At 45.2% G+C, this 27091-nt stretch overlaps 1 protein-coding gene across 3 annotated transcripts; it reads left to right on the top strand.

The window, feature by feature from the left end:
* Nucleotides 1-693: 693 nt before the first annotated feature.
* Nucleotides 694-26076, top strand: DERL1 (derlin 1). 3 transcript variants are annotated; one of them, XM_068983343.1, is made up of 8 exons: nt 694-1044; nt 10595-10706; nt 14848-14912; nt 15932-15958; nt 16484-16579; nt 18313-18365; nt 19800-19910; nt 23898-26076. In XM_068983343.1, the coding sequence occupies exons 1-8, from the start codon at nt 892-894 to the stop codon at nt 24034-24036; spliced, it is 756 nt and encodes a 251-aa protein (XP_068839444.1). In that variant the 5' UTR covers nt 694-891; the 3' UTR covers nt 24037-26076. The 3 variants fall into 3 exon arrangements, with proteins under 3 accessions (XP_068839444.1, XP_068839445.1, XP_068839446.1); XM_068983344.1 differs by having other exon boundaries at nt 19860-19910; XM_068983345.1 differs by lacking the exon at nt 694-1044 and adding an exon at nt 1267-1367.
* Nucleotides 26077-27091: the final 1015 nt, after the last annotated feature.

A 27091-nucleotide genomic window follows, 5' to 3' on the forward strand; every position in this document is an offset into this window, starting at 1 on the left:
AAGACTCAGTCTTTCATTTCAGGGGGTTCAGGTTCAGTCCTTGGTTGGGAAACTAAGATCGTATATGCTGCAGGGTGCGGCCAAAAATTAATAAAATCTGAAAAAAAAATTTTTTTAAAGTGGCCATCTCTTCCCACACTTCTGCACTCCCGCCGTGCCACTCTACCCCCCAATATCCTAATTTATTTTCCTTATTTTTCTTATCACTCGCTTGTAATTATCTTATTCAATTATTTGCTCATTACCTCCCTATCTTGGTTAGTATGTAAGCTCCAGGGGAGAAGGTCCAACAGCTCTGATTATTGCATCACCTCCAGGGTTTAGAAGCCTATTTGGCACTTAGCAAGCCCTCAACAAACTTTTGTCCGAAACGACGAACAAATGAGCAGCTACGTGGTAGTTTAATTTCCTCCTTCTCCTTTAAATACTCGCCAAGTAGACCCACCTGGATTATAAATCCGCAGGACTAGGTAGAGGGCGTTCAGTCTCGCCATTGGCCGGAATATTTGTCGTTGCTGCTGGCAACCACTGTTCCCCACCAGTCGTGTTGTCGGCCCGGCCCGGCCCCGCCCCTCTCCGCCCCGCCCCTCTCCGCCCCGCCTCCGAGACACCAAGCTTCTACCCAGTAGTGAAAAACTATGCTTGCCCTTTAAGCGGCGGGGCTTCTGGTCAAGTTCGTCGGCGGCCGCCGGAAGGGGAAGTTTCGCCGCCGAACTCTCCCTTGCTGGTCCGAATTCGGTGGCGCCACGTCCGCCGGTCCCCGCCTTCTGCACCGGGGGCTAGGGCGGCTTCCGCCTGGACATTTTCCACTCGCAGAGCAGGCCGCGTCGTGAGGGGGCAGGGACGGGGAGTCGGGCGGCTGTGCGCATCCCGGCCACCGAAGAGGCGAAGATGTCGGACATCGGGGACTGGTTTAGGAGCATCCCGACCATCACGCGCTATTGGTTCGCCGCCACCGTCGCGGTGCCCTTAGTCGGCAAACTCGGTCTCATCAGCCCGGCCTATTTCTTCCTCTGGCCCGAAGCCTTCCTCTATCGCTTTCAGGTACTGACCGACGACGGGGCAAGTGACGCCTACAGACCCCAGGTGGCCCCGCCGCGGCGGAGCGTAGACTGACCGGTTGCGGACGCGCGGTGCCTGGTGGGATTTGTAGTGCAGAGACTCCCGCGGTTTAGGGCGGGGTCCTTTGGTCCGGGAGTCGGTTGGACGGACGGGTGGACTGCTTTGCCAAAGCGTCCGAGCGTGGGCCTGGATTGCTGGAGATACGGAGGCTCCAGGGTTTGGCCCGGTGGGAAGGGACTGATTTTGTCTTTCTGTTAAGATTGTGCTCCCCCCGCTCTGGGCTCCGAGAAGGCGCCACTGGGAAGGTAAGACTGATAAGTTGTCGATCTGTGGGACGCCAGTGAGTGGCAGGCTGGGGCCACCTGGAGCACCTGCCCTCCGACCTCGCTTTGCCATCCACGTGGGTGGCATGTGGACGTCGCCTTGCTCAACCACCAGCCGAGTTCTTTTTATATTAATGAAGTTTCTTCCCAGCAGGAGTGATTTGAAAGTCCGAGGTGCAAAGAGTGAGTCTGTTTGTGTGTCTCCCAAGTCCTTAGTATCTGGCAGGTCGTAGTTGAATTTATGAAGGACCGAGTAAAGAGGAAATTGCTCCAGAAATGGATTTTTTTTTTTTTTTTTAAGCATTAAGGAAACAGTCCAGGGTAATATTCCTAGTAAGCGAGTATTAGTTTTCTGGAGGTTTGTCTTTATTCACAGGATTCTGTGATTTAAATCTTTAATCAGTGCAGGTCAGATACTAAGATCTGACATTAATTTCAACACATTTTTGGACTGTGGGTAACACTCTCTTGTCTTCTCTCTCTTCACTGGCTATTTCTTAGTTTTCTTTGCTGGTTCCTCATCTTCCTGATCTTTAAATACTGTGGTATACCCCAGGCCCTCTTTCCTGTATTCTCCCTAGCTGCGGGTGATCTCATTTAGTTCATGGCTCTAAATCATTTCTACAAGCTGAAGTTTCTCAAATACAAATATACATACTTTCAGTCCAGATCTGTCTCACTTCCAGACTTGTACGCCCAGCCATATACTTGAAATGACTACTTAGATGACTAACAGACATCACACACTTAATGTGTCCAACACTATACCCTTTCCCCTAGGAGTAAATGCCAACTCCATTTTTATAGGAGCTCAAGCTAATAGTCATGGAGTCATCTTTGACTTCTGTCACATCCCACAGTCTGTTAGCAAATTCTGTTTACTTTAGACAAATATCCAGAATGGAGTCCCTTTTTATTCTCTGTTGCAAGCCATTTTCATACCAGCCTGGTTCCTTTCAGTCTTAACTCCAGACAGTTAGAGTGATCCTTTTAAAACATAAATCCATGTCCTGTCAGTCTTCTGCCCAGATCCTTTCAATGTCTTCTCAACTGATTGAGTGAAGTTCAAGTCCTTTGGCCCGCAAGGCCTCCTGCTGCCTCTTTGAGCTCATCTCCTACTTTTCACCTTGTACACTAGGTTCCACAGTGGGATCTTTCCTGTTTCTTCAGCACCTAACGCCATCCCTCCTCAGGACATTTGCACATGAGGTTGCTCTGCTTGAGTACGATCAACATAGCTTACCTCTTTACCTCCTTCAAGTCTGCCCAAATGCCACCTTATTGGCATTTATGATTGCCCTAAAACAGTGCCTCTCCTTCAGTCTGTCTCCCTTACCGATAATTTTTCTTGCTGCACATCACCCCTTGGTGTCCGTCAGCCTGCTTCCCTTCAGAGAATAAAACTCCACAAGCATCACTTGTCTTGTGTACCAGTCTGTTTCCTGGACCCGTGTTTGGCACATAGCAAGTGCTTACTTATTGGTTGAATGCATGGAACCAGTGCTGGGCACTAGGGGTACAACAGTGAACAGGAAGAAAATAAGAGAGGCATGCGATGGTGACTTTGATAGAGTATTCTAGAAAGGCCTCAGAGAGTATATTTGAACTGAAATCTGAAAGATGAGCCAGTTTTGGGAAGATATGGCTCTGGAGACAATCTTTGCAAGAAGAAGAAAGAATAAGTGAAAGGCTTAGAGGGAGGAATTAGAATCAGGAAGAAGACTGAATGGTTAGTGCAGAGTCAGTGGGAGGGATGAGGATTAGTAGGGAAGACAGAGAGATAGCCGGGGGTAAGTACAATAAAGCAAAGATGGAAAAGTAGGCTGGGGCTTTGTGGTTGAACTTTAATTTGAAGGCACTAGAAAGGCAGAGCCTTTTGAGTAAAGGACTAAAATATTCTCTTGGCTACTCTTTAGGGGGTGAAGGGAGGCCCTAGTGGCTCAACAGTAAAGAATCTGCCTGCAATGCAGGATTCGATCCCTGCATCAGGAAGATTGCCTAGAGAAGGAAGTGGCATCCCACTCCAGTATTCTTGCCAGGAAAATCCCATGGACAAAGGAGCCTGGCAGGCTACAGTCCCTGGGGTCACAAGAGAGTCAGACACAACTTAAGCGACTAAACAACTCTGTGGGATGAACTTGATGTTGTGACTGGTGGCAAGGGAGGGCTAGGTAACGGGACCAGAGAGATAAGTCAAGTTAGAATGCAAGAAAGATGGTGATTTGGATCAGGGTGTCTCAGAGATAGAAGTGGATAGGTTTGGAGTTGGAGTGGGCAAGATTGCAGCCTCATGGATGCAAAGGGTGAATGGGTGAAGAAGCAGGTCTCGAAGAGGTCACTGTTTTCACAGGAGCAACTGAGTCGCTGGTGGAGCTCTTTTCTGGGATTGGGAATGTTTAGGGAGGCCGAGTTTTGGGGGTGGAGGAGGGTATGATAAAGAGTTATATTCTGGCCATAGTAAGTCTAAAGATCCTGTAGGCATCTGGGTGAAGTTCAGTAAGGCAGTTGGGTATTAGAGGATGATCTGAGTGTGCAGCCAGAATTGCATATTCTTTTCTGTTTGTTTTGGTGAAATGTTTGTTGCCTGGGTGAATGCTGTGCACTTTGTGCCCAGCGGCATGTTAGGTAATGCGCAGCAGTCATAAATGATCGTAAATAGTAAACGGGCATAAATGAGAAGGGCCTAGTCAAAACTGGCTCTTTGGCTCTCCTTGCAAAACCTTGGTTACTTCTGTAGTCAGCTTAGGAAAAGCAAGTCTTTGTAACAGACTGTGCCAAGTCGCTTTAGTTGTGTCTGACTCTTTGCATGGACTGTAGCCCACCAGGCTCCTCTTCTGTGTTGGTAGGTGGGTTCTTTACCACTAGCGCCATCTGGGAAGCCCTCTAATAGATTCCAGGTGTATAATGTTAAAAACGGTGAACTGATCAGAAAGGTCATCATTCATGTCACACTTTGCATGGTTTTCCCACGTTCCCTTGGGTTATTTCTTATGGGCTTGTTATCCTGAGAAATGGGGGAAGCTGTTGGCAGGAGGCAGGACCGTACGCTGACTGCCCAGGTGCAGAGAGACCAGTATCTGTCCTTTCTTTCTGCTGCTCTGACTCCTGCTCTTTCTGAACAAGTTTAGCTTGCAGACCCACCTGGAGGAGCTCATTTCAGCTGAAGCAGTTCAAGGAAACACCACATCTGAGAGACTGATGGATGGAGGCAAACAGTGTGTGATGTGCTTTCTGCAAGAGGCTCATTTTTTTCTTTAAAAGCTGCATCTTTGAACAACTTGGGGATGTTCGGTTTAAAATTGAGAATTCATGTTGGAAGTGAGACAGGCTGTTTTTCCTCCTTATCCATGGGTTTCCTGTGATAAGCTTGTTGGTTTGGAACTCTGATATTTGTGACGTCGGTTTCTTAGTCTGGGTTGATGGAAAGGCATAGGTATGTGTTAAGAGTCACTGTACTGTTGTCCACAGTTCTTCATCCTTCACATCTCACACCCATCAATCAGCTAGTCCACAGGGATGAAATGGCTCCATATTGGTCCCTGATTAACTGGAAGAGAGATGGCAATTTGCTGCTGCCCTTGTGGTTTCTGAAATGTCTTTCAGGGCTCCCTGCACGGGGATTTTCATTTCTTTGGGCAAAATAACATCACCGCCTTACATCTGTGTTGGCTTCTTCATAGTTTACCTCGTTGAGCCCCCACAGTCATCCTGAGGTCAGTGTTATCCCAGCTGATAGACAGCTGCCGTTTCAGTTTCTATTTTGGTGAGTTTCAGATAGTTCTCTTAACTCCTTTGCATATCTACCAAAATACAGAGTGAAGTGTTTAACAAAACATTTTTGAGTGTGATTTCTTTCTAACCAAGCATAGCAAATTATTGTTCCTTCTCTGTGAGGGTAGAAAGACTGTGGATTTCCAGCAGTTGAGTCATGGTCCCCAGGCGTGGCTCAGCCCCCTTGCTAGTGGCATGCCCCCAGGAAAGCTGTTTGTCCTTTCTGAGTATCGGTTTCTTCACTGAAAGTGTGTTAGTGTCTCAGTCGTGTCTGACTCTGTGACCCCCCATGGATTATATAGCCCACCAGCATCCTGGAATCCTGGTGGCAAGGGAATTGCCAGGATATCCTTGCCAGGATTCCCCAGGCAAGAATTCTGGAGTAGATTGCCATTTCCTTCTCCAGGGGATCTTCCCGACCCAGGAATCGAACCTGTGTCTCCCACATTGCACGCAGATTCTTTACTGTCTGAGCCACCAGGGAAGCCCTCTCTTCACTGAAAGTGGGGATAATTTATAAGTTAACTCTGTTGTCATCCAATGATTATGACATGCTCCTCTAATATTTTTTGGAAGAGTAGGAAAGTACAAATTACACTAAATGAATGTATTGATTATAAGGCATATCCTAATTTTGGAAACAAGAATGATTATCTTCAATTCGAGGAAAAATGTTATCTGCTTCATGCCTCTCATATAAAACATGGAAAAATGTTTGTGAAGTGCCCAGTAAATAGTCTGGTGGATAATCGATTAAAAAATAGTGCCTGTTTTTATTTATTAGCCAATTCCTGCCTTTGCTGCCTTCTCTCCTTGAGCAGTAATATTCTAATTTTAATCTGTAATTGAAATGTAACTGTGTAATGCTGAGTTATTTTCCTGTTCTTTTGGTTCTGTTAAAAGCATCCTGACTGGAAATGAGAAGATACGAACTCTCAATTTTTCTTAATTTGTTTCCAGGAATAATAAGAACTGGCACCAGCCAAGTCGGTGTTCGGGCCTGGTGGCATATTTGCCAGGCTTTTGCTCACAATATTGCATTTAGCCTGATGACAGCAAGCCTAGCAGACTGACACCTGAGTTTGTTGGGGAAGCATTATATAGACACACAACTGGGAGGGGAATGAACTTGGTCTGGGGGCTGAGCATAAAAGTAGCTTCAGGGTTTGGATTTAGAACTTCAGTGGCAAGTGTTCTGGTATGTACAGTTTTAAATCTTTCCTTTGCAGCGCTCTCCACATTACACGGTTCTGCCGTGGTCTGTACCTAAGGTTACCCATTAGCTCACAGCTCCATTATAAAACTTTTTGTCGGGTTACAGTATACAGGCAGGATATACGTGTATATACGGGCTTCCCTGGTGGCTCAGCTGGTAAAAAAAATCTGCCTGCAATGTGGGAGACCTGGATTCATTCCCTGGGTTGGGAAGATTCCCTGGAGAAGGGAAAGGCTACCCACTCCAGTATTCTGGCCGAGAGAGTTCCATGGACTGTATAGTCCATGGGGTCGCAAAGAGTCGGACACAACTGAGCGACTTTCCCTTTCATATATATATATGTAAAATAATTGCCTTGTAGCTAGCAACCAGATTAAGACACAGAATATTGCCAGCATCCCCCAAAACCTTCCTTCTGCTCCCTTCTGGTCACTCTCATCTCCAGGGGTAACTACTGTCTTGACTTTTGATACTGTAGATGGTTTTTTCTTAACTTGTGCATAAATGAAATTACATAAATATTTATTTTTGTGTGTCTAGCCTCTTTTCAGCAGTTTGAGAGTCACCCACATTGTTGTGCGTGCTTACAGACTGCTCATTCTTGTATTGTTCCCTTGTGTGAACACACCACCATTTATTTACCCTTTCTTCTGGTAACAGGGTTTTGGGGGGAATTCTGGCTTTGGCTAGGATGAATAGTGGACACTTCTTGGTGAACATAAGTATACGTGTATACCTAGGAGTAGAATTGATGACCCCTATAGCTAGTTTAAAGTCCACAATTGAAATTGAGCGCCTTTCATTTGTTTTTCTTGCCTGTCTAGTGTTCCCTTCCCCATCCCCTTTCCCCCACCTCCCCCCGCCCAAAAAAGGAAAAGCTGGAGTTTGCTAATACCAGCATTTGGCCCCTTGGTGCTCTTCTTTCTTACTTACTTGATGACCCAAGTAGAATTTTTTTTTTTTAACTCCAAATCAACCAGTCCTTACTGTTGCAGACAATTTTTTGTTTCTGATAGTAAAAACAAACAAACAAACAAAAAAAACTACCCTAGGCTCTGGATGGCATTTGTAATGTTTTCAGTAGCACGTTGGCACGTTGTTTGAGAGATTTTCATTCAAGGGTAGTTGAACTAAACACTCATCAGAAGTCGCTGGACCAGTAGCTTACGCTGATGAACAGTGTCTGGTGTTTCTTTGAAGGCCTCTATGCCAGGGAGCACGTGGGTTTCTTGCCTTCATTAAGTGAGGAACTCTGGGCATGATACCTCAACTCTAATGAGGGGCCTAGCTTTCCTCTTGAAAAGGTGAGTGGTGATGCTTCCTGCCTTGGGGTTTCCACGGAGTTAAAATAAGATGCTTGCCTGTAAATCCCATGCCCTTTGCACTGCCTCTGGCTGTGTCTTAGGGATCAGGGGATCAGTGCAGGCTTTCTAGGGTCAAAAAAGTGCCTTTACCACTCCTAGCCCTGAAAATAAAGCCATTTCCTTATACTAACTGTCTCCATACCCATTAGAGGAGAGGAGAGCATTTAGTTGGCTACGTTGTTCAATGGGGATTTCAAAAATATATTACATTGTGTCCGGAAATGATGAACTATCTCCTGGTGTTTTCATATTATAATTTTAAAGTAATACAAAGATAATTCCAAGTCCCTTAGGTCAGTGAGAGCACGTATAACTCAAGGGTAAGCTTAATGAACTGGGGAAAAAAGTGCAGTATTTTGACAGTTGCTGACTTCCAAGGCACAGGTGCATACAGTGGCTAAAAATAGTATCGTGTCCTCAGTGTTAATGAAAAATGTAGTCAAAAGAACCTGGAGGTGTCTTTTCCAAAATCAGGCCTCGAGTAACGTAGAAGAATGTGGGGGTAGATTAAAATGGGAATGTGTAAAAACCAGGTCAGCACGTGTCTTTTAAAAGATATTGTAATGATAGTACACCCACACTTTTTTTTTTTCTTTTTGGTAAAGCACTTTTTTCATCTACTTTCTTAATTGCAAGCTTTGACAAAATCTGAGTCAAGGAAGAAGAGAGTCAAAGACAAATGTCACAGGGTAGATGAAGATGCAGACTCGAAGGTCGAGACATTTCCAAGGCTGCACGGGTTCCTAAGAGCCAAGGCCACAGCTCACTTGCTTTTGGCCTTTTACCCCCAGTGTTTTTCTGAAGCAGAGAGTGTGAATTTGTGGGCTTGCTCTCAGTTCATTTGAGGATTTTACAAGCAGTATAGTAGTACTGAAAATTTTTACCATTTTTAATTATACCTGATAATGATGTCACTTGTGAGAGGCATTGTAAAAATAGGGGCTTAGTGTCATAAACTCCGGAGTCTGGCTGTCTGGGACAAACTTTTCTTAGCTCTACCAATTATTAGCTATTGCTTAACCTTTTTTCATCCTGTTGCCTCATCTATAAAATCCACCTCTTGAATGCACATGAACATAATAGCACATTATTATTTTTTTTAAACCATTGACCAAAATGGATAAAAGCAATGAGGATGTCATTCCTCTTTTACAATGGAAACTGCGGCAGAAGAGTGATAACATGTAAGCCGTGGCTGAAATCTCTTGTCTTTTCAAATCATTTCCAGGGCTCTTTCCGTCTGACTGTTCTGTTTCTGTGATAAAATTGTGAACAAACCCAAATGAATTTTAACCTGTGTTGTTTTACTGGTTTAAGCACAGGGTTGCTGGAAAGTGACTTTTCACGGTATGAAAAGTGCATTTTCCCCCACTGGGAATGAAGCTCAGAGGGTTACAGTCCTGTACTTGGAGAATGTGACCTGCCAGCCATGCCTGGCCAGGCCCCACGACAAATGCCCTCTGTTCCAGCCACACCCAGATTATTAGCCGTACCCATACATTTATTGTACTCTCACAGCTCTTGGAGAGTTTGTACTCATTTTTCTGAGACCAAAGTTCCCTTCCTTGTACCCACTCTTGCTTCTTTGAACAGGCTCCCCATGATTGAGACCTCCTTGATGTAGGGACCCCAGCTTTCATACTCATGCAGTAAGACACGCAGCTGTCAAGCCAAAAGCCAGCGTTATGGCTTTTCCAAAAGTCTGGGAAGGCTGCCATCTTCAACCACTACTGTTTGATGTTCTGGAGGTGTTAGCCAGTAAATTAGACAAGAATAAGATGCAAAATGTTATTTACAGGCTTCCCTGATAGCTCAGTAACGAATCTGCCTGCAATGCAAGAGACCCTGGTTTGATTCCTGGGTCGGGAAGATCTGCTAAAGAAAGGGTAGGCTACCCACTCCAGTACTCTTGGGCTTTCCTTGTGGCTCAGCTAGTAAAGAATCTGCCTGCAATGCAGGAGAACTGAGTTCAGTCCCTGGGTTGAGCAGATCCCCTGGAGAAGGGAAAGGCTATCTGCTCTAGTATTCTGGTCTGGAGGATTCCATGGACTGTGTAGTCCATGGGGTCACAAAGAGTTGGACATGACTGAACGACTCTCACTCAGAGTTGAGTACTTGGACTGCATTGAGAGCTTGGGGTCTTACCCACTGGGCCACCAGGGAAGTCCTGACACTGTAATTCAGTTTTAAAATTTTTATTTGTTTATTTTTGGCCACAGTATTCGGAATCTTGGGCTTCTGGTGGCGCGAGCGGTAAAGAACCCGCCTGCTAATTAATGCAGGAGATGTGAGAGACGCTGGGTTGGGTAGATCCCCTGGAGAAGCGCATGACACCCCACTCCAGTATTCTTGCCTGGAGAATCCCATGGACAGAAGAGCCTGGTGGGCTGCAGTCCAGGGGGTCACAAGTGTCAGACACGACTGAAGCTCTTAGCAGGCAGCTCACATTTGGAATCTTAGTTCCCCCAACCAGGGATTGGATCCACACCCCCTTCAGTGGAAGCGCAGATTCTTAACTGCTGGACCACCAGGGAAGTGCCCTGTAATTCATTTGTGATAGACATAGCTGTAAGCCTGATCCTAGTAAGGATTAGCCAAATACTTGTGTTTATTGATTGTTTTCAGTTTGTCTAGAAGTATTTATTGTTTGTTAAATGATCCCATCTTAACTCCATGGACTTGCAGGTTGATGGGACTGTAGCTGATAAAACTTTTCTTCAGTTGTTTTCTTAAATTATACTGGTGATAGCTCTTATCACTGAGGAGAATGTTTTGCAAGGGTTAATTTTGTTAAAAGAAAAAAAAGAACACCTCAGCTTAGAGAAACTAACAGCTGTGTTTTATTTTGGTCTGGACAGATTTGGAGGCCAATCACTGCCACCTTTTACTTCCCCGTGGGCCCAGGCACTGGATTTCTTTATTTGGTCAATTTGTACTTCTTATATCAGTACTCTACTCGACTCGAAACAGGTATGTCATCCCTGGTTTGTTTAAGTGTTGTTTTTGTCTATTTTGCTAATCCGTGTATTCATGTAGTGGAGGAATTTTGAGGGCAGTTAGCATGTATAAAGAAATGACTCAGGACTTCCCTGGTGATCCAGTGGTTAGGAGTGAGCACTTTCATTGCCAGGGGCCCAGGTTCAATCCCTGGTCAGGGAACTAAGATCCCACAAGCCACGCAGTATGGCCCCCCAAAAAAAAAAAGAAATGGCATAACGATGTAAACGTTCAGTAAGTATTAACTGTGCCAGGACTCTACAAGGCACTTAGATTGTTTGATTTTTAATCCCCACAGGAGCATCGTGGGGTGTCAGTGGCAGCGTCACCATTTTATAGGTGACAGAGATACGAGGGCAGAAGTTTCCACATTTTGTTCATATCCTGTGTGGCGAGGTGGTATACCTCTCACTTATCGTGACATCTCCTTCATTTCTGTCACATGGCAATCCCTGTTTTTTAAGGCACAGTTGGGCTGAAGTGTATACATCTCCTAAATTGGTGTTGAAAAACACTGCTTTATTGCAAGTAAAAGCCTAGACTTCGTCTCTGTAAGTGAAACACTGAACTTAAAAAAAAATTAATGTTTATTTTAATTGGAGGCTAATTGCTTTATAATATTGTGATTTTTGCCATACATTGACATAAATCAGAGAAGGCAATGGAAACCCACTCCAGTACTCTTGCCTGGAAAATCCCATGGACGGAGGAGCCTGGTGGGCTGCAGTCCATGGGGTCGCTAAGAGTCGGACACGACTGAGTGACTTCACTTTCACTTTTCACTTTCATGCATTGGAGAAGGAAATGGCAACCCACTCGTGTTCTTGTCTGGAGAATCCCAGGGAAGGGGGAGCCTAGTGGGCTGCCGTCAGTATGTTCGTACAGAGTCGGACACGACTGAAGCAACTTAGCAGTAGCAGCAGACATAAATCAGTCATGAGGAAACACTCAACTTTTAAAAAATATACAGCTAGGATTTATTTATTTTTTGCCATACTGCGTGGCATGTGGGATCTTAGTCCGCCAACCAGGGACTGAACCTGGGTCCCCTGCATTGGAAGTGTGGAGTCTTAACCACTGGATTGCCCAGGAAGTCCTTGGAGGCATTACAAAAAAAAAATACTTATTTATTTTGGCTGTGTTGGGTCTGAGCTGCGGAACGTGGACTTAGTTGCCCCACAGCATGTAAGATCTTAGTTCCCTGACCAGGAATCGAACCCATGTCCCTCGAATTGGAAGGCAAATTCTCAACCACTAGACCACCAGGGAGGTCCCCTGAGAGGCATTTTTAAAAACAACTTTATTGGTCTATAATTCATATACCATACGGTTCCACCCATTTAAGGTGTATAACTCAGTGGATATTCACAGAGCTGTGCAGTCATTGCTGTAATCCATTTTAGAACATTTCATCACTGTAGCCGTTCCCCATTTCTATTCAGTCTCATTTCCCCTGACCTTGCTGCAGCCCTCAGGCAACCACTCACCTATGTTCTGCCTCTTTTCTTATAAATGGAATCATACAATCTGCAGTCTCTTGTATGACTGGCTTCTTTCACTTAACATGGTTTTTCAAGGTTCTTCCATGTAGTATTTATGATTAGCACTTCATTCCTTTTTTTTAATTTTAAAAAATTATTTTTAAAAAATATTTACCTGGCTATTCTGGGTCTTAGTTGCGGCATTCGAGATCTTTAGTTGTGCCATGTGGGATCTGGTTCTCCAACCAGAGATGGAACTGGAGCTCCCTGCATTGGGAGCGCAGAGTCTTAATTGGGAGTCCAGTCTTCTCTAGACCACGAGGGGAAGTCCCTCTTCATTTCTTCTTATTGCCAAGTTAAGATGCTGTTGTATGGATTTACCGCATTTTGTTGTTCCATTCATAAGTTGATGGACATTTGACTTGTTTTCTCTTCTTTGCTGTTATGAATAATGCTATACAAGCATTCATGTAGAGAGGAACTTTTGAGAGCTTTCGATTTAACCCTTTCAATTCACAGACAAGAAAACAATGGTCTGGAGAGGTGGTACAAAGCCGTTTGAGAAACAGCTAGGACTGGAACCCAGTTTACTGACCCCCGTCTGCCTTCCACCATACAGTTTCAAGATAACAGTGTGACAAAATGTTTGCCACCTGCATTTTTTCCTGCTTGGCTATTTTAAGTATCTAGCAGTGTTGGCTGGTTTATAAGGATTCTGATGTGAAACTAGAAGACTGCAATTTGAGGACCAGTTAATTTGTAAATTTCCAGTTGCAAGCTTGCCAAATAATACAGTACTGTAGTTTATGTAATTACAGTATTTTAAATATTCAATCTAAAGAATCCTTAGAAATCACAAAGCCAAAACCACAGCAAAAGAAGCACAGCTGTTTCTAGAATGTAGAGATTTTGTGAAGAGTTTCAGCTCTGATACATCATCCTTATCCCCTCCCATTAAGCATCTTTCAACCGTGGCTAGAGTGTGCCTTTGAGGTGGGGTGGGAGGTGGATAAGGAAAAGAGAAGCGACTTTTGCCTGAAATCTAGTTTCTTTTAGGTAGATTTTCTTTCTGCCTCTCTGATACTTGTTAGGTTGTTATTGTTACTTTATTTTTGTCTTTTTATTGGCTGCGGCGAGTACTCGTAGCTGCGTTTGGGCTTCCTCTAGTTGCGGTGAGCAGGGGCAACATCGTTGTGGTGCATGGACTTCTCATTGCAGTGGCTTCTCTTGTGGCAGTCCATGGGCCTAGAGCATGTGGGCTCAGTGGTTGTGGCACAGGCTTAGTTGCCCCATGGCACGTGGGGTCTTCCCAGACCAGGGATCTAACCAGTGTCCCCTGCGGTGGCAGGCCAGATTCCTTACTGTTGGATTACAAGGGAAGCTCGAATTTATTGTTTAATTAAAAAATTGTAGGTTTCAACGGCTGGTTTCCATTTACAGTTATTAGAAAGTATTGGCTGCATTTCCCATGTTGCGCAGTGCCCCCTCGAGCCTGTTTTGCACCTAGAAGTGTGTGCCTCCTGCCCCTCAGCTCCATGTTGCCCCCCCACAACTAATGGCTGCCAGTTTGTCCTCTGCCTCGGCGAGTCTGCTTCTCTTCTGTTATGTTCACTAGTTTCTTGTGTTTTTTTAGCTTGTTAGGGTTATTTTTAAAAAGTGGACTCTGTATCATGTCATTGTGATGGGGTGTGGAGGGGAGGGGAAGTGGCCGAGATAGAGGGACCTTGGCCTCTTTCGATTCTTTCCTCTGCCCCTCTCCTAGTCTGCCAGCGGGAGGCGCGAGGACTGTCCTCAGAAGAGAAAGCGGGGCTAATGTCCATTTTTCAGCCCAGTAGTAAGACAGAGCCTAGGACGTGGTGTAGCGGAAAGAACCCTTCACTAGTGGTTAGACTTCACTCTGCTTCTAAAAGCTGGGTGCTTTGGTCAGGTAGCTGTACTTCCTCGTCTGTAAAAAGGGGGATAGGTCTTCTCCTCCTCCCTCACTTGGGGGAGGAGGAGGAAGAATCAAGGCTGCAGAAAGGCGTGACTTTCTGCTACTCTCCACTCCCACCATCGTTGTCCTTTGCTAGAGTGTGGGCTCCTGGAAGATGGAGACTGAGTCGTCTCAGTAAGCCCAGTGCCGGACCGAGAGGTAGCGTGTGTGTGTGTAAGTACAGCCTCGTGGGGAGGAGTCACAACGGTAGGCAGTATGGACGTGATTCCTCCTGACATAGCCTACGGGCAAATGGGTGAAGAAGGGATGAACCAGGCATCACAAATGCGCCTCCATCTCGTGATGAGAGCTGAGAAGGAAAGTCCAGCAAGCAGGCTGTGAGGGGCTTCGCAGTAGCCGTGACCTGACTGTCCTCCCTTTGGATCTCTCCTGGCTCCTGCCAGTCAGGCAGAGCATGTAACGGACTGGAATTCAGTCAAGAGGGCACAGATTAGCCTTAATACCCGGGTGACTTTACTTCAGGGCTTTACTGCAGACGTGCTTTTAGGTTTTAAAAAAATGTTCTTTTGCTTCCGAGGAGTGATTTAAAAATATTCTCATGTTTTTGCTTCCTCCATAGTTTTTTGAAGTATTTCTCAACATTGAAGTTCCTTTGTTCTGAAATTCCGAACCATGACATTTGACTTATTTTTGTTTCCAGGAGCTTTTGATGGGAGGCCAGCAGACTATTTATTCATGCTCCTCTTCAACTGGATTTGCATCGTGGTATCCTTTCATCTGTTATTTGGGGCCAGAAATAACCAGTTTTGTTTTCTTTTTTTTCAGGTTTGGGGAAACAGGCAGTAATCTATAGAACGTTTCCAGTGGTAGTCATTTGCATCTGTATTTACTGTAGTTAATAATTAAGAATCGTTAAAGTTCTTTCCAGTAGTGGTTGTAAGTAACATAGCCCCAGAGCGATGCCTTCTCTCGCTGTTGTCTTTGTGGGGCTTTTCCACATTTGGTTGAGTTTTATTACCGTCCCCTCTTCTCGTCCCCACTTCTCTGTGTTCTCGGGTGTGCCAGCTTGTTGACTGCAGCACAAAGAGATTCCGTGCCATGAGACAGCTTTTGAAAGCTGCGGTCCTTATCAGAAACCTAATTTGCAGCCAGCATCCTTTCCTGACTTCAGTGCCGTCCAGTAATTCAGTCCCTCTGTGAGGGCCCTGCGGGCCTCTCTGCTCTCTGTGAGCCAGCCGCGGTTGTCAGCAGCCTTGCGGCTTGCGGACCTTCCCAGGTGGTGAGTGCGGCAGAAGGGGCTTGTCAGCTCCAGCCTGGTGCAGAGTTGGTGAGCTCAGAATGGCTCTGGGGCTCAGCGTCCACTGAAACCTGACCAAGAGCCCGAAAAGTGTGGCACTTTGCACGCCCTTTCCCCTCCTCTAAGGGAAGAGAAAAAGCTTGTTTTGGACTTCACCTGTGCTGGGGAGCACTGAATGACAGTAGAAGCATTGGCTCTTTCAGGGGGCACAGGCCCCTCCATCTGCTAATTGCAGTGGCAAAGCGCAGAGGACACAGGCGACCAAACTGAATCATGGGCCAAAGCAGTTAATTTCTAGTTTCTTCATCATTGGAAAGTCTAATAATGTGCTCACAGTGACGGTGATTAGATACCTTTGTGTTCTGGGGTGTTTTAAGCAACCTGAACTATAGAGAAGTGTTTTTCCTTCCAGAAACTGGAATGAAATGAACTGTTATTAGGTGTGGAATGATGTATTTGTGTCTGATCTTTAACTTGATGAACCAAGATTACTGGCTTAGCAATGGATATGCAGGTAAGTGTCCCTTGAAACTGTTTGCCCTTTCATATGTTTCAGATTTACTGTTAATGGCCTTCGACAGAAGTTTAAACTTCGAAAGAAGCTTCAATTGCATTACATTACGTTAATTACACGGTATTTTGAAGATTCTAACGTGTTACTTAAATCATTACTTTCCTTGCTCATTTCTGGTTTCTTTCCAGAAATGTGCACATACATGGATGTGTATTTTTTTTAAATTGAGAATACACCAAAAGTAAAGCTTTTTGCATACTTTTTTCAAGTAACAGAACTTGACCCTGGTATTTCTGAATCTATCCCAAATAATGTAATTGTATTTTATTAGAGGATTTTAAAGCATGCATTGCATGTTTAAGTAAAAGGGCCAATTTATAATTGTGATGAGTTGAATTTCTTTTCTGCATTTTGAATAGCCATGTGAGAATTTATTTGGAGGAGAGAAGTTAAAAACAAAAAAAAGATTGACGCTAAGCCTCTGTTTTTAGCCTTATCTTTACATGTTTGCTTCTTTTGTTGCAGTTGCTGATGATTCCTCTGATCATGTCAGTGCTTTATGTCTGGGCCCAGCTGAATCGAGACATGATTGTGTCATTTTGGTTTGGAACACGATTTAAGGTACTCTAACCTAGTTGGAAAAAAATCTTGCTCTTCCGCCCAGAGGTGTACTTTCTGACATGTCCGGCAGAGGTCGCTGCAGAGCAGTAAACCATAGGCAGGCCCCTTCTCCCCTCCTCAGCTACCCTGGGTTTCTTTAGTCAATCCCGCCTCCTTTGCTGACCTCACTCCCTCTGGACCTCAGGCCCCTCAGGCGTGTGTCCTGAGTGATCTCATGGATGTGAGTGTGGTAGAGGGAGGGAAGGAAGGATACTCAGATGGAGCCCTCCCTTTAAAAATCTCTTCTTATCATTCCCCTGTTAGGTATTTTACACTTAAGCTGAAACAGATTGGTTTTTTGCCCCCCACCCTCCAACACTTCCCTTTGTGCCTCCTCTCACAATTTTCCACCTGTAACATCGTTTTGATTTTCTTCCTTGTGTAAATCCTGCCCATTCTTAATCTGAGTTGGGACTGAACATATTTCTTTCTCTCCTGCCTGGAATTGGTCTTGCCTTTGGGCTTCTGAAATATTTTGTGTTCTTCTTACAGTCCTTACCACATTCTGTCTTCGAGTTATTGATATGTAACCCTTTCTTTCCCAGTTTGTGATATTTTTGTAACTCCTTTAGCTCTTAATGGCACCCCACTCCAGTACTCTTGCCTGGAAAATCCCATGGACGGAGGAGCCTGGTAGGCTGCAGTCCATGGGGTCGCTAAGAGTCGGATACGACTGAGCGACTTCACTTTCACTTTTCACTTTCATGCATTGGAGAAGGAAATGGCAACCCACTCCAGTATTCTGGCCTAGAGAATCCCAGGGATGGGGGAGCCTGGTGGGCCGCCGTCTATGGGGTCGCACAGAGTCGGACACGACTGAAGAGACTTTGCAGCAGCGGCAGCATAATGTCTTGACTCTGTTAAGGGGTGTTAACCTCAAGTAAATAGGCTGCCAGATATATCTCCAGCCCAGACAAGTTTACTGGCGACCGGTAGAGAGCTTCTATAGCCATGGCAAGCCACATCCTGGTCCCTGCACCCGGTGGTAGGAGAGTGCTTTTATAGAGAGGAAAAGGAAGTCAGGAGGGCTGTGATAAACAAAGCTTTTCATTGGCTGAATCCTTATAAGGAAAGAAGTCTGTTTTCTTCCTGTTGGGCTCAGCTGATGGAACAGGACGTTAGAGCTCCCCCTTCTGGTCTCCCAACCCTACTTCATTGAGGTTTGCTGTTTATAAAATTTTCACAGGGGCTCAAATGTTGAATGCATCTGGAGAGCTGTCTTATTTGGGAGAGTATTAGTTCAAGATACTGATGTATAATTTGATAAGAATTCAAAGTAACCGTGAAATATATAAAAGGAGAACCCAAAACAATGAGCTGTTTTATAGTTGATAGGTGACAATTTGCTGGCTGGAGCCTTCCTTCTTATTATGGACCATTTTTTAATTAGCATCCAGAGGCCATTCGTCTACTTTCTAAAGCTGGTTGTTATAATTCAACAGGTCCTGTATTACATCTGAAAACTATGTGCTAAGTACTGTCTCTCCAGTTGCCAACATATGAATAAGTATAATTTTAGATGGAAAGTTTCAAGTATACTAGGAGTGATGCTAGATTGAGCTAAGGAATTTTTGCAGTGACTTTCCAAAGGATGTATAAAAACCCTTGTCAGGACAACCTTACCCAGTTTAGCCCCCTGGCAACTGTATCCTCTGCAGGTGTAGTTATTCATGTTTCTGTATATTCTCTCCTAGGCTTGTTATTTACCCTGGGTTATCCTTGGATTCAACTATATCATTGGAGGCTCGTAAGTGATAGTAGATTTATTTAATTTCAAGTTGACCCTTGGAAGACTTCCATTATTCTTTATGTTCCTTCCCTAATCTTTATAACACTTCGAAGATTCTCAGCACTGATGACACTTTTGAAATAATCTCATTTGGATGTGATTGATTAAAATTGCAGGGCTTTAAGCACATTTAACCCTGAATGGTTTTTTGTTGCTGTTAGTTTGTTGTCATAGGATAGCTTCCATATATGTGTTTTCGAACAAATATTTATTTCTGGATTCACTGTCCAGATTGAGCAAGTATAGACCTAATTTTATCTGAGCTGTCTCCCCTGTGCATAAAATTCATGTTTTTATTTTTAAGGCATTTCCAAAATGCCTTGGAAACTGTTCACCAGTCATAAGAATGCACAGATTCTCAGATGGGAAGTTTTTTCAGTGATTTGATAGTACGAAAGTTTGGGCCAAATGGGGTCAAATTTCTAGTCTGGAATTAGACCTGAGGCTTAGGAAAACCTTGAAAGGATCCATTCATAATTTCAGAAGGAGGATTTCAAGATGCAGCTCTTCTAAGAACTCCTATTTCGTACACTTCAAAATATTTTTAGTGTTTTAAAACAGATTTTGATAGTACTACTTCTTAACCTGATGATGTCTTTGCCCTATGGGGTTCTGACTTCTGCTGTGTAGCCCTAGGCAGAAGGGAATGAGTTGGGTAAACAGACTCTGTTTAGAGCAGAGCAACTCCTGGGCTTTGGTCTGGGAGCAGCTGTAGACATGATCAGTCCCTAACAGGAATGACGTTGCAGGTGGAGACAGCGGATATGTAACCGTGGGAGTGGGTCTGTAAAACCTTGAAGTGGCCAGTATGTCAGCCATGGGAAAACTGAAGAAGGGCCATGTTTATTTTAGGTTTACAAGGTGAAGGTCAGCTTTCCAGAGTGATCTCTCTGGTGTCCTGCAGTCGAGGACACAAGAGGCGAGGGAGGTGTGATCTGTGGCTCCAGGAACAGGAGGAGCAGACATTTTTCATCCTTCCTTGCTCCTGTGATTCTCTCTTGCCAGCCTTCAAATATACCCCTATTTTGAAAATATGGTGTTTGTGACTGAAAGCGTTCAGAAGCTTACAGCTAACCCCCACCGCTTCCTGACGCAGGAAAGTAGCAAAAACAATGTTTTGAGAATGGGCTGGGGCTTGAAAGAGATGTCAGAGAGGCAGCTGGCCTTGAAGAGCCCAGACACCATTGGTTCAAGAGGACTGAATTTTCTTCTCATTCAGAATGTGCATGCCCCTCAGACTGTACAAGGGCTCACTGTTGAGCTGTCGCAGACTCCCAGGGACCAGAAATGAGCTGCCTCGAGGGATCTCTCCCCTCTGCAATTAGTTAAAACTTGCTGCGGCTCACTTTACTGCTTGAATGTCTTAAAACTCACCTGGCTCTCTGTTTGCAGGGTCATCAATGAGCTAATTGGAAATCTTGTCGGACATCTTTATTTCTTCCTCATGTTCAGATACCCCATGGACTTGGGAGGGAGGAATTTTCTATCCACGCCTCAGTTTTTGTAAGTGCTTCTACCCCCTCTTGTTTGACAGTCCCTATGGTCGTCTGCCTCCCGATAAAGACTCCATGAGGAGTAGGAGTTCCCTCTTTGTCTGATGGACTTGCCTTGGTCACTCTAAGCTGAGGTCCGCTCTTCTCCTGGAGCCTTCTATCTATAAAACCCCGAAATGGCCTGTATGTCAGCCATGGGAAAACTCAAGAAGGGCTGTGTTTATTTTAGGATTGCAAGGTGAAGGTCAGCTTTCCAGAGTAACCTCTGTGGTGTCTTACAGTCAAGGACACAAGAGCCTGAATCCAGGCTCCAGGAGAAGAACAGGGAGCTGTGGGCTCTGTCGAGCGGGCGGGGCGCTCATGAGTGGCTCCAGTGTGAGCATCGGGGGGCCAGGGGGGCAGAGGTGCCAGTTTTACCCAAGATTTCAGCTGAGGAAGGCATCAGAGGGTAAGTAGGTTCATTGGTTAGCAGTTTAGAACATTTTTATATTTAGTATCATAGACTAGAATGTTTAAAGGATTTTGCAGCATTAAAATGAGAGACTGGAGGGTTGTGTCCTGCTTCCTGTTGTGTTTGCAGGGTGTACTTAGGGAGAAGGCTGAGGGCCCAGCTTTGGTTTGGAGGCAGACTTGGGTTGGAGTCCCATTCCTCTCATCGACCAGTTTGGATATTGGGAAAGTGACTGAGTAAATTCCCCCCAACTTTCTTTTGAGTCTGTGAGTTGAGGGGTGGCCCCGTCTCACAGGATGGCCGAAGTGGGGTTCACCCTCACCAGCACAGTAGTAGGTACTCAGTAAATATAAGCTCTCTCAGCCTGAAGTTGGGGCGGGGATGCAGGGGCGGGATTCTGATGCACACTCCCACCCACTCAGAGATGCTGACACACTTAAGTGTGTAAGCAGTGTGACCATCTTGTCAGGGAAGCAAATGGCTGTTGGAGAAGGGACCAGTAAAATCACCATCTGGTGTCACAGCCGGCCTGACAGTCACTCCTGATCTCTGGTTGAGCATATGTGGTGATAGCTTGCGCTTAGAAGCTTAAAAAAAAAAAAAGCAAAAAAACCCCTTTTCACATCTTGCTCATTTTAATGTTCTGCAGTTTGCCATTCTTCCAAGGGGCCAATGAGGCCAGTAAAACTTGAGTGCCTCCCCCTGTCCTCACTTTCATAGGCTAGAGGAAGGTATTTGAAAGTCCTTCCTTGTGAAATATACAGAGAAGTACACTACTGTTGTGTATGTGTGTCTTTTTCTTCGTTTTTTTCCCCCCCTTCATTAAGAGCATGAAAAGAAACTTGTTTACCGTCTGAGTCTTGAGTTGCCTTCAGGCTAAAAAAAAAACCTGATGACCAATCTGCTTTCTAATTATCAAAGGACACAATTACAGCAGGCTTGGATTTTTAATCTAGGTTTATCAAGTCTGATGGCAGATGCATCATTTTAAAAAAACAAAACAAAACTTGTTGCTTTAGGGGGCAGCCAAGAGTTATTTTACTTTAAACGGCCATATTCTGATTTAATGGCTTGGAGACATTTCTCAGTTGTGGGCAACAACATGTATGAGATTCTAGTGGCAAAACCAACAGCCCACTGGAGCCTGCCTTCCTCATGAGCTTTCCCTGTTGGTGGAAGCCCTTCTGTGAAATTTTACATAAAGATCAGATGACAAAATGTAGCTCCTTACAGAAGCAGTAACTGCTTTGAAATTATCATAAATCTTTGTTGATTATGTATAATTGGGTATCTTTTTATACTAATTACTTGCATTTAATTTCACTATCTGTTTAAGCAGTGGCGATGGCTTCCATATTGTCTCAGAGTCAGAAGCAAAGCAAGACAGCCCTGGTGTTGCCTTTTTTAAGTCTTCCAATTTATTATATACTTTGGAGGAATGTTATTTGTGCCAGAACATTATGAATGTTGGGAAACCAGTGCTTGGAAATACATGTTGATTTAATGATCAAGCTGAATTTGCTGAAAAGGGAAGATGTGAATTACAGAATTCTAAGGCAGTCCATGGAGTCGCTGAGAGTTGGACACAACTTGGTGACTTCACTTTCACTTTTCACTTTCATGCATTGGAGAAGGAAATGGCAACCCACTCCAGAGTTCTTGCCGGGAGAATCCCAGGGACGGGGGAGCCTGGTGGGCTGCTGTCGATGGGGTCGCACAGAGTCGGACACGACTGAAGCGACTTAGCAGCAGCAGCAGCAGCAAGATGTGTCAGTCTTTTGCCTTCTGCTTAGAAAAGTAGACAGGGGCTTCCCTAGCAGCCCAGTGGTTAAGAAAACGCACTGGCGCTGCAGGCGGCAGAGCTTCGGTCCCTGGTTGGGGAACTAAGACCCCACATGCTGAGAGGTGTGGCCAAAAAAAAGGTAGAGCTTCTTCTGTTATTTTTGTTTTTACAAGGGGTTTAATTGTCTTTCTGGAGAGGGAGCGTGCAGCTAACAGGGTTGATGTGTAAAGATATGAGGACTTTGGTCACTAACTGCTGTCATCTGAATCAAGCACTCTGTATGCTGTGGGGTAGGGTGTGAGCTCCAGAGTCAGGCTGCCTGGGTTTGAATCCTGCCTGTCACTTCAGAAGAGCTCAACTCAATTCTGCCTCAGTTTTCCCATCTATAAAATGGGGTAATAATAGTACCTGTTGTAGGGCAGTTGTGAAGATGAGATGCATTTTTAAACAAGCAGTACCCAGTGTGAGGGAAATGCCTTATGATAAAGTTGAGCTCCTCAGGCTTCCTGCTGTGGGCAAGTCACCCCTCGTGGTTTGTTTTTGGTGCCAAGTGAAAGTGAAGTCACTCAGTTGTGTCCAACTCTTTGCGACCCCATGGATTGTAGCCTACCAGTCTCTTCAGTCCATGGAATTTTCCAGGCAAGAGTACTGGAGTGGGTTGCCATTCCGTTCTCCAGGGGAGCTTCCCCACCCAGGGATTAAACCTGGGTCCCACATTGCAGGCAGACGCTTTGCCATCTGAGCCACCAGGGAAGCTCTTGGTGCCATGAGGGGTTTAAAACGGGACATCAGGTCACAGTCTCTGTGCGTCAAGCCAGAGATCAAGCCATCAGGTCTGATAAGTGGAGCAGGTGAAAATAGATGCTCAGCTGACTAATAATCAAGGAAGGGAAACAGTTGGAAAAACTACTGAGAACGTAGAGTCCTGGGTTTACATTTTCTTAGCTGTTCTGTGACTCTGAATTTATTAATTTGTAAGTTGGGAAATCAGCTAACCTTTTTGGGCCTCAGCTTTCCCACCATCAATGAGATGGAAAGAATGCAGTTGGAGGACACACAGTGAATGAACTTGAAAACACGCCCAACTCCAAGACAGAAAGCCGCCTTCTTCACTGTCCCTCGATGGACGCGAAGAACCCAGTTGCGTCATGGAGATGCCGTGGTTGCGGATTTGTCCTTGGAACTGAATTTACTTAGGGTCCTTTGAGCAAGCTAGCTACATGTTTATATAAACCAAAATGCTGTATAGATGGTTCTTTCTGGTTGCTGGGCTTGTGGGTGTTAATGTTTTTGTTTCCATACTTAACTGTTCCCACATAAATTGCTTTTGTAATCAGGAAAAAAAAAATTAGAGTGTGATGTTAGTGTGAAACCTTAGTTAAAAAAATCATAAATAGTGAGTGCCTTCTGTGGTCAGGGCATGGAGTCCACCAGGACTTTGGATTGTAGCCCACCAGGCTCCTCTGTCCATGGGATTTTCCAGGCAAGAATACTGGAGGGGGTTGCCATTTCCTCCTCCAGGGGATCTTCCCAACCCAGGGATTGAATCTGTGGCTCCTGCATTGCAGGTGAATTCTTTACCTGCTGAGCCATCAGACAGAGTTAAATGAGACATTGTCCTCAGCCTCTCCGTGGCCACAGATGCACGTAATTCGATGAGACAGATGCCACGGGAGCCCCGGGCAGGGAGATAAGGATGGACAACTCCGTGGAAATGACTTTGTGGTTTTCTCTCATTTTGTGTTTCGTCCACTGTGCTCCAGGTACCGTTGGCTACCCAGCAGAAGAGGAGGGGTGTCGGGGTTTGGTGTGCCCCCAGCTAGCATGAGGCGAGCAGCCGATCAGAATGGCGGAGGCGGTCGGCACAACTGGGGCCAGGGCTTTCGGCTCGGGGATCAGTGAAGGAGCGGCCTCCGGCCTGCCCACCAGCCTTTCCTCTCAGATGACGTTTCCTCCCAGCTCGGGGTGACCTTCACCACTGAGTTCTAGCTGATGCTGTTGGATCTGACCCACACTGAATGTAGTCTTTCAGAACAAGACAACAGTTTTTTAAATCCTGGAAAAAAAAAAAAGTGTTCCTCGAGTTTCATGATTCTCATTTAAGTCCTTACTGCTAAGAAGAACAAATTATCAACTGTGCAAATTTCAGAACTGGCCATATTACCATTATTATTAGTAGTATTTTTTGATGTCTTTTTCCTTTTCCATCTGAGTGATGGGTTTTGGCAGGTCCGGCTCTGCCGGCAGCAAGCTGGGCGTCTGGCATTGGGTCACCAGACCCCTGTCCACGGGGCTCTCACCTCTTCCTCGCACACACGTCTCCTTCCTCCCCGCCATCACCCCCCATTCCCAGCTAGAGGAGTCTGCCCGGAAAATGGTTCTGCCTCTGACCAGCTCTTTATTTATTGACCTTTGCCACGGCTTGGCCACAGAGACCTGTTGACAACGTTTCACAGTGGCAGAACCGTAACCCTAGGGCAGAAGCCAGAGCAGTGGACGAAGAGCTTCCTTGGCCTTTGGAATTGCCGTGACCTGCTGTCAGTTGTCACCGTTTGCCACCTCACCAGCTATTGTGATTAAAAAAAAAAAAAGCACCGCTGAGTCAGTGAGGACTCCAGATCGGTATTGAGGCATGAGAGTCATTGCTAGGTGTTTTTTTATCCTAAGTTAAGTGATCAAAACTCTAGTGGAGTTGCACCTTTCATAGAGTCTGGGTTTAACCCAGGGCAGGCAACTGTGTAGGGTGCTGTGTGTACTCAGAGTAGTGGATTTGCATTGTGCTAGAAAATTCCAGCTCACATTGGCCACAGGGAGGCCTCGTGGAAAGGCATCTGGTCATTGATCCTACTTTGTTCTCATTCTGGGTATGTGTTTATTGAGTAGAGTGGAGGGGAGAACTTTAAACTCCATTTAAGTTGTCTTTTTTTTGGGGGGGGTAAACCAGCCCCCCATCTACACCCCCATGGCCATATGCTTCAGTTAGTTGTGAGGAGGGTGCAGCTCCTTGTATGTAGATCTTATTTCAGGAGGTGTTATAAGCACATCTAAGTGAATCCCATAATTCTGGGTTGTAATGGCTTTAGACTCATCTGTGTTTGAAGGGCTGTTTTGAGTCATGAAGGTACATCAGACCAACTTCAGCACCCACAAGTCTTCCCCCCTGCCCCCCTGCCAAGGTGGGCTTTTTCCATCAGAGCTAGGCTTGTCACCAAATAGTTTTTTATTTTGAAGGCTATGATGTTTCCCACAGTTTTCTTGTTTTATATTTTTATTCTGAAACTGAACTGCTAGGAGCAGTGCTGAGTGGCTGCCATGCTCCCAGCCAGCTAAAAAGGCTCTGAACATTGGCCCTGTGGTTCTGTACAGGAAGCACTGTGCACTAGTAGGCTGGCTTTTTGCCCCACTATGAAGCAGTGATGTGTGTTATTCTAGGAAATGGCGATTTGAAAACAGCTCCTCGGTTTTCAGGAGGTTTGTTTGCGTGTACCTCTCCATATTTAATTTATATGATAACACAGGAGACGGGGAGAATATGAACCCCAGCTGTCACGTGTTCTGCTGTTGACCTGTGGCCACAATAAAATTTACTTGTGAAATTTTAAAAGCCCTTCTTCCTATTATGTCGCCCTAGCACCCACCAAGCAGGAGTGGAGTCTGTGTGTGTGTGTGTGTGTGTGTGTGTGTGTAAGAAGAATCTCATGGTAAGTGAGCTAGTTTCCTGCACGCCCTCAGCAGCTCAAATGCCCAAGAGCAAGAGTCTTTCTGAAGGTTCCAAGTATTGTTTAGAATTCTTCAAGGCCAAGTGTTCACTACATTCTTCCTTTCAAGCAAATTTAAGAAGCTGATAATCTTATGAATTTTTGTCTCAGAATGATTTTTGCTATGCAAGCTATTTGAGATTTGCTTTGGCAAGGCAAGACATGATAGTGGATTCTCTCTGTGAAAGGGAAAAGAAATCCTGATTTTGTATAGAGATTCTTTTTTTGTAACTAATCTTTTTATTGGTAAAAACTATAAATTAAAACATACAACTTGATGGTCGTCTGTCTTAAGTTTCTGTATCGCTGCTCTGCTATCTCTTTAGATGGGATGTTGTTTATGTAGCCAGTCATCTCTCGGTGTCCAGTGTGTGTTGCTGTGATAGCGACACAGCAAATGTTTTGGTAGCTACTTTCGTTCACGTGCTGGAAAATACCTGTAGGATTCATTCTTGGAAGCAGGGTTTATAGGTTTTCATTATAATGAAGCAGGATGGGGCTTCCCTGGTGGCTCATGGTAAACAGTCTGCCTGCCAGTGTAGAAGACACGGGTTCCATCCCTGATCAGGGAAGATCCCACATGCCACAGAGCAGCTAAACCCATCCACCACAATTACTGAGCCTGTGCTCTGTAGTGCTGTATAGAGCGCAGGAACCACAACTATGGAACCTACGTGCTGCAGCTACTGAAAGCTGCGTGTTCTAGAGCCTGTACTCCACAGTAAGAGCAGCCACTGTGATGAGGTGCTGTGCACTGCAACAAAGAGTAGTCCCTGCTTGCCACAACTAGCGAAAAGCCTGCACAGCAACGAAGACCTAGCAGAGCCATAAATAAAACTTTACATAAAAAATAACAAAGCAGCATGCTTCAGAACATCGGATCAGGGTTTATATCTGATTGTAGTATGCTTTATGGCATTTCTGTCACCTCCACCCATGTGTCTGGGTCTTGGAACTAGACAGAATTCACTTAATTCTCGTAATGTGAAACAACCCACGGGCTGTTCTGGAACCATCCAAGTCTAGCCCAGGTCTTATGCTGGCCCTCTTCCTTTGTCACAAGTTGGGTGATGGGAAGGAGCAGGGCTGTGCATCCCCATCTTCTGGTACTGGAGAAAGGCCGAAAAAATAGGAACTGCTTTGCTTGTCTTGGAGGACAGCACGTTGCCAGTATCACCATGTGCTAAGCTAGTTGGTCC

Source organism: Capricornis sumatraensis, chromosome 11 (genome assembly GCF_032405125.1).
Source record: "Capricornis sumatraensis isolate serow.1 chromosome 11, serow.2, whole genome shotgun sequence".
Lineage (NCBI taxonomy): Eukaryota > Metazoa > Chordata > Mammalia > Artiodactyla > Bovidae > Capricornis > Capricornis sumatraensis.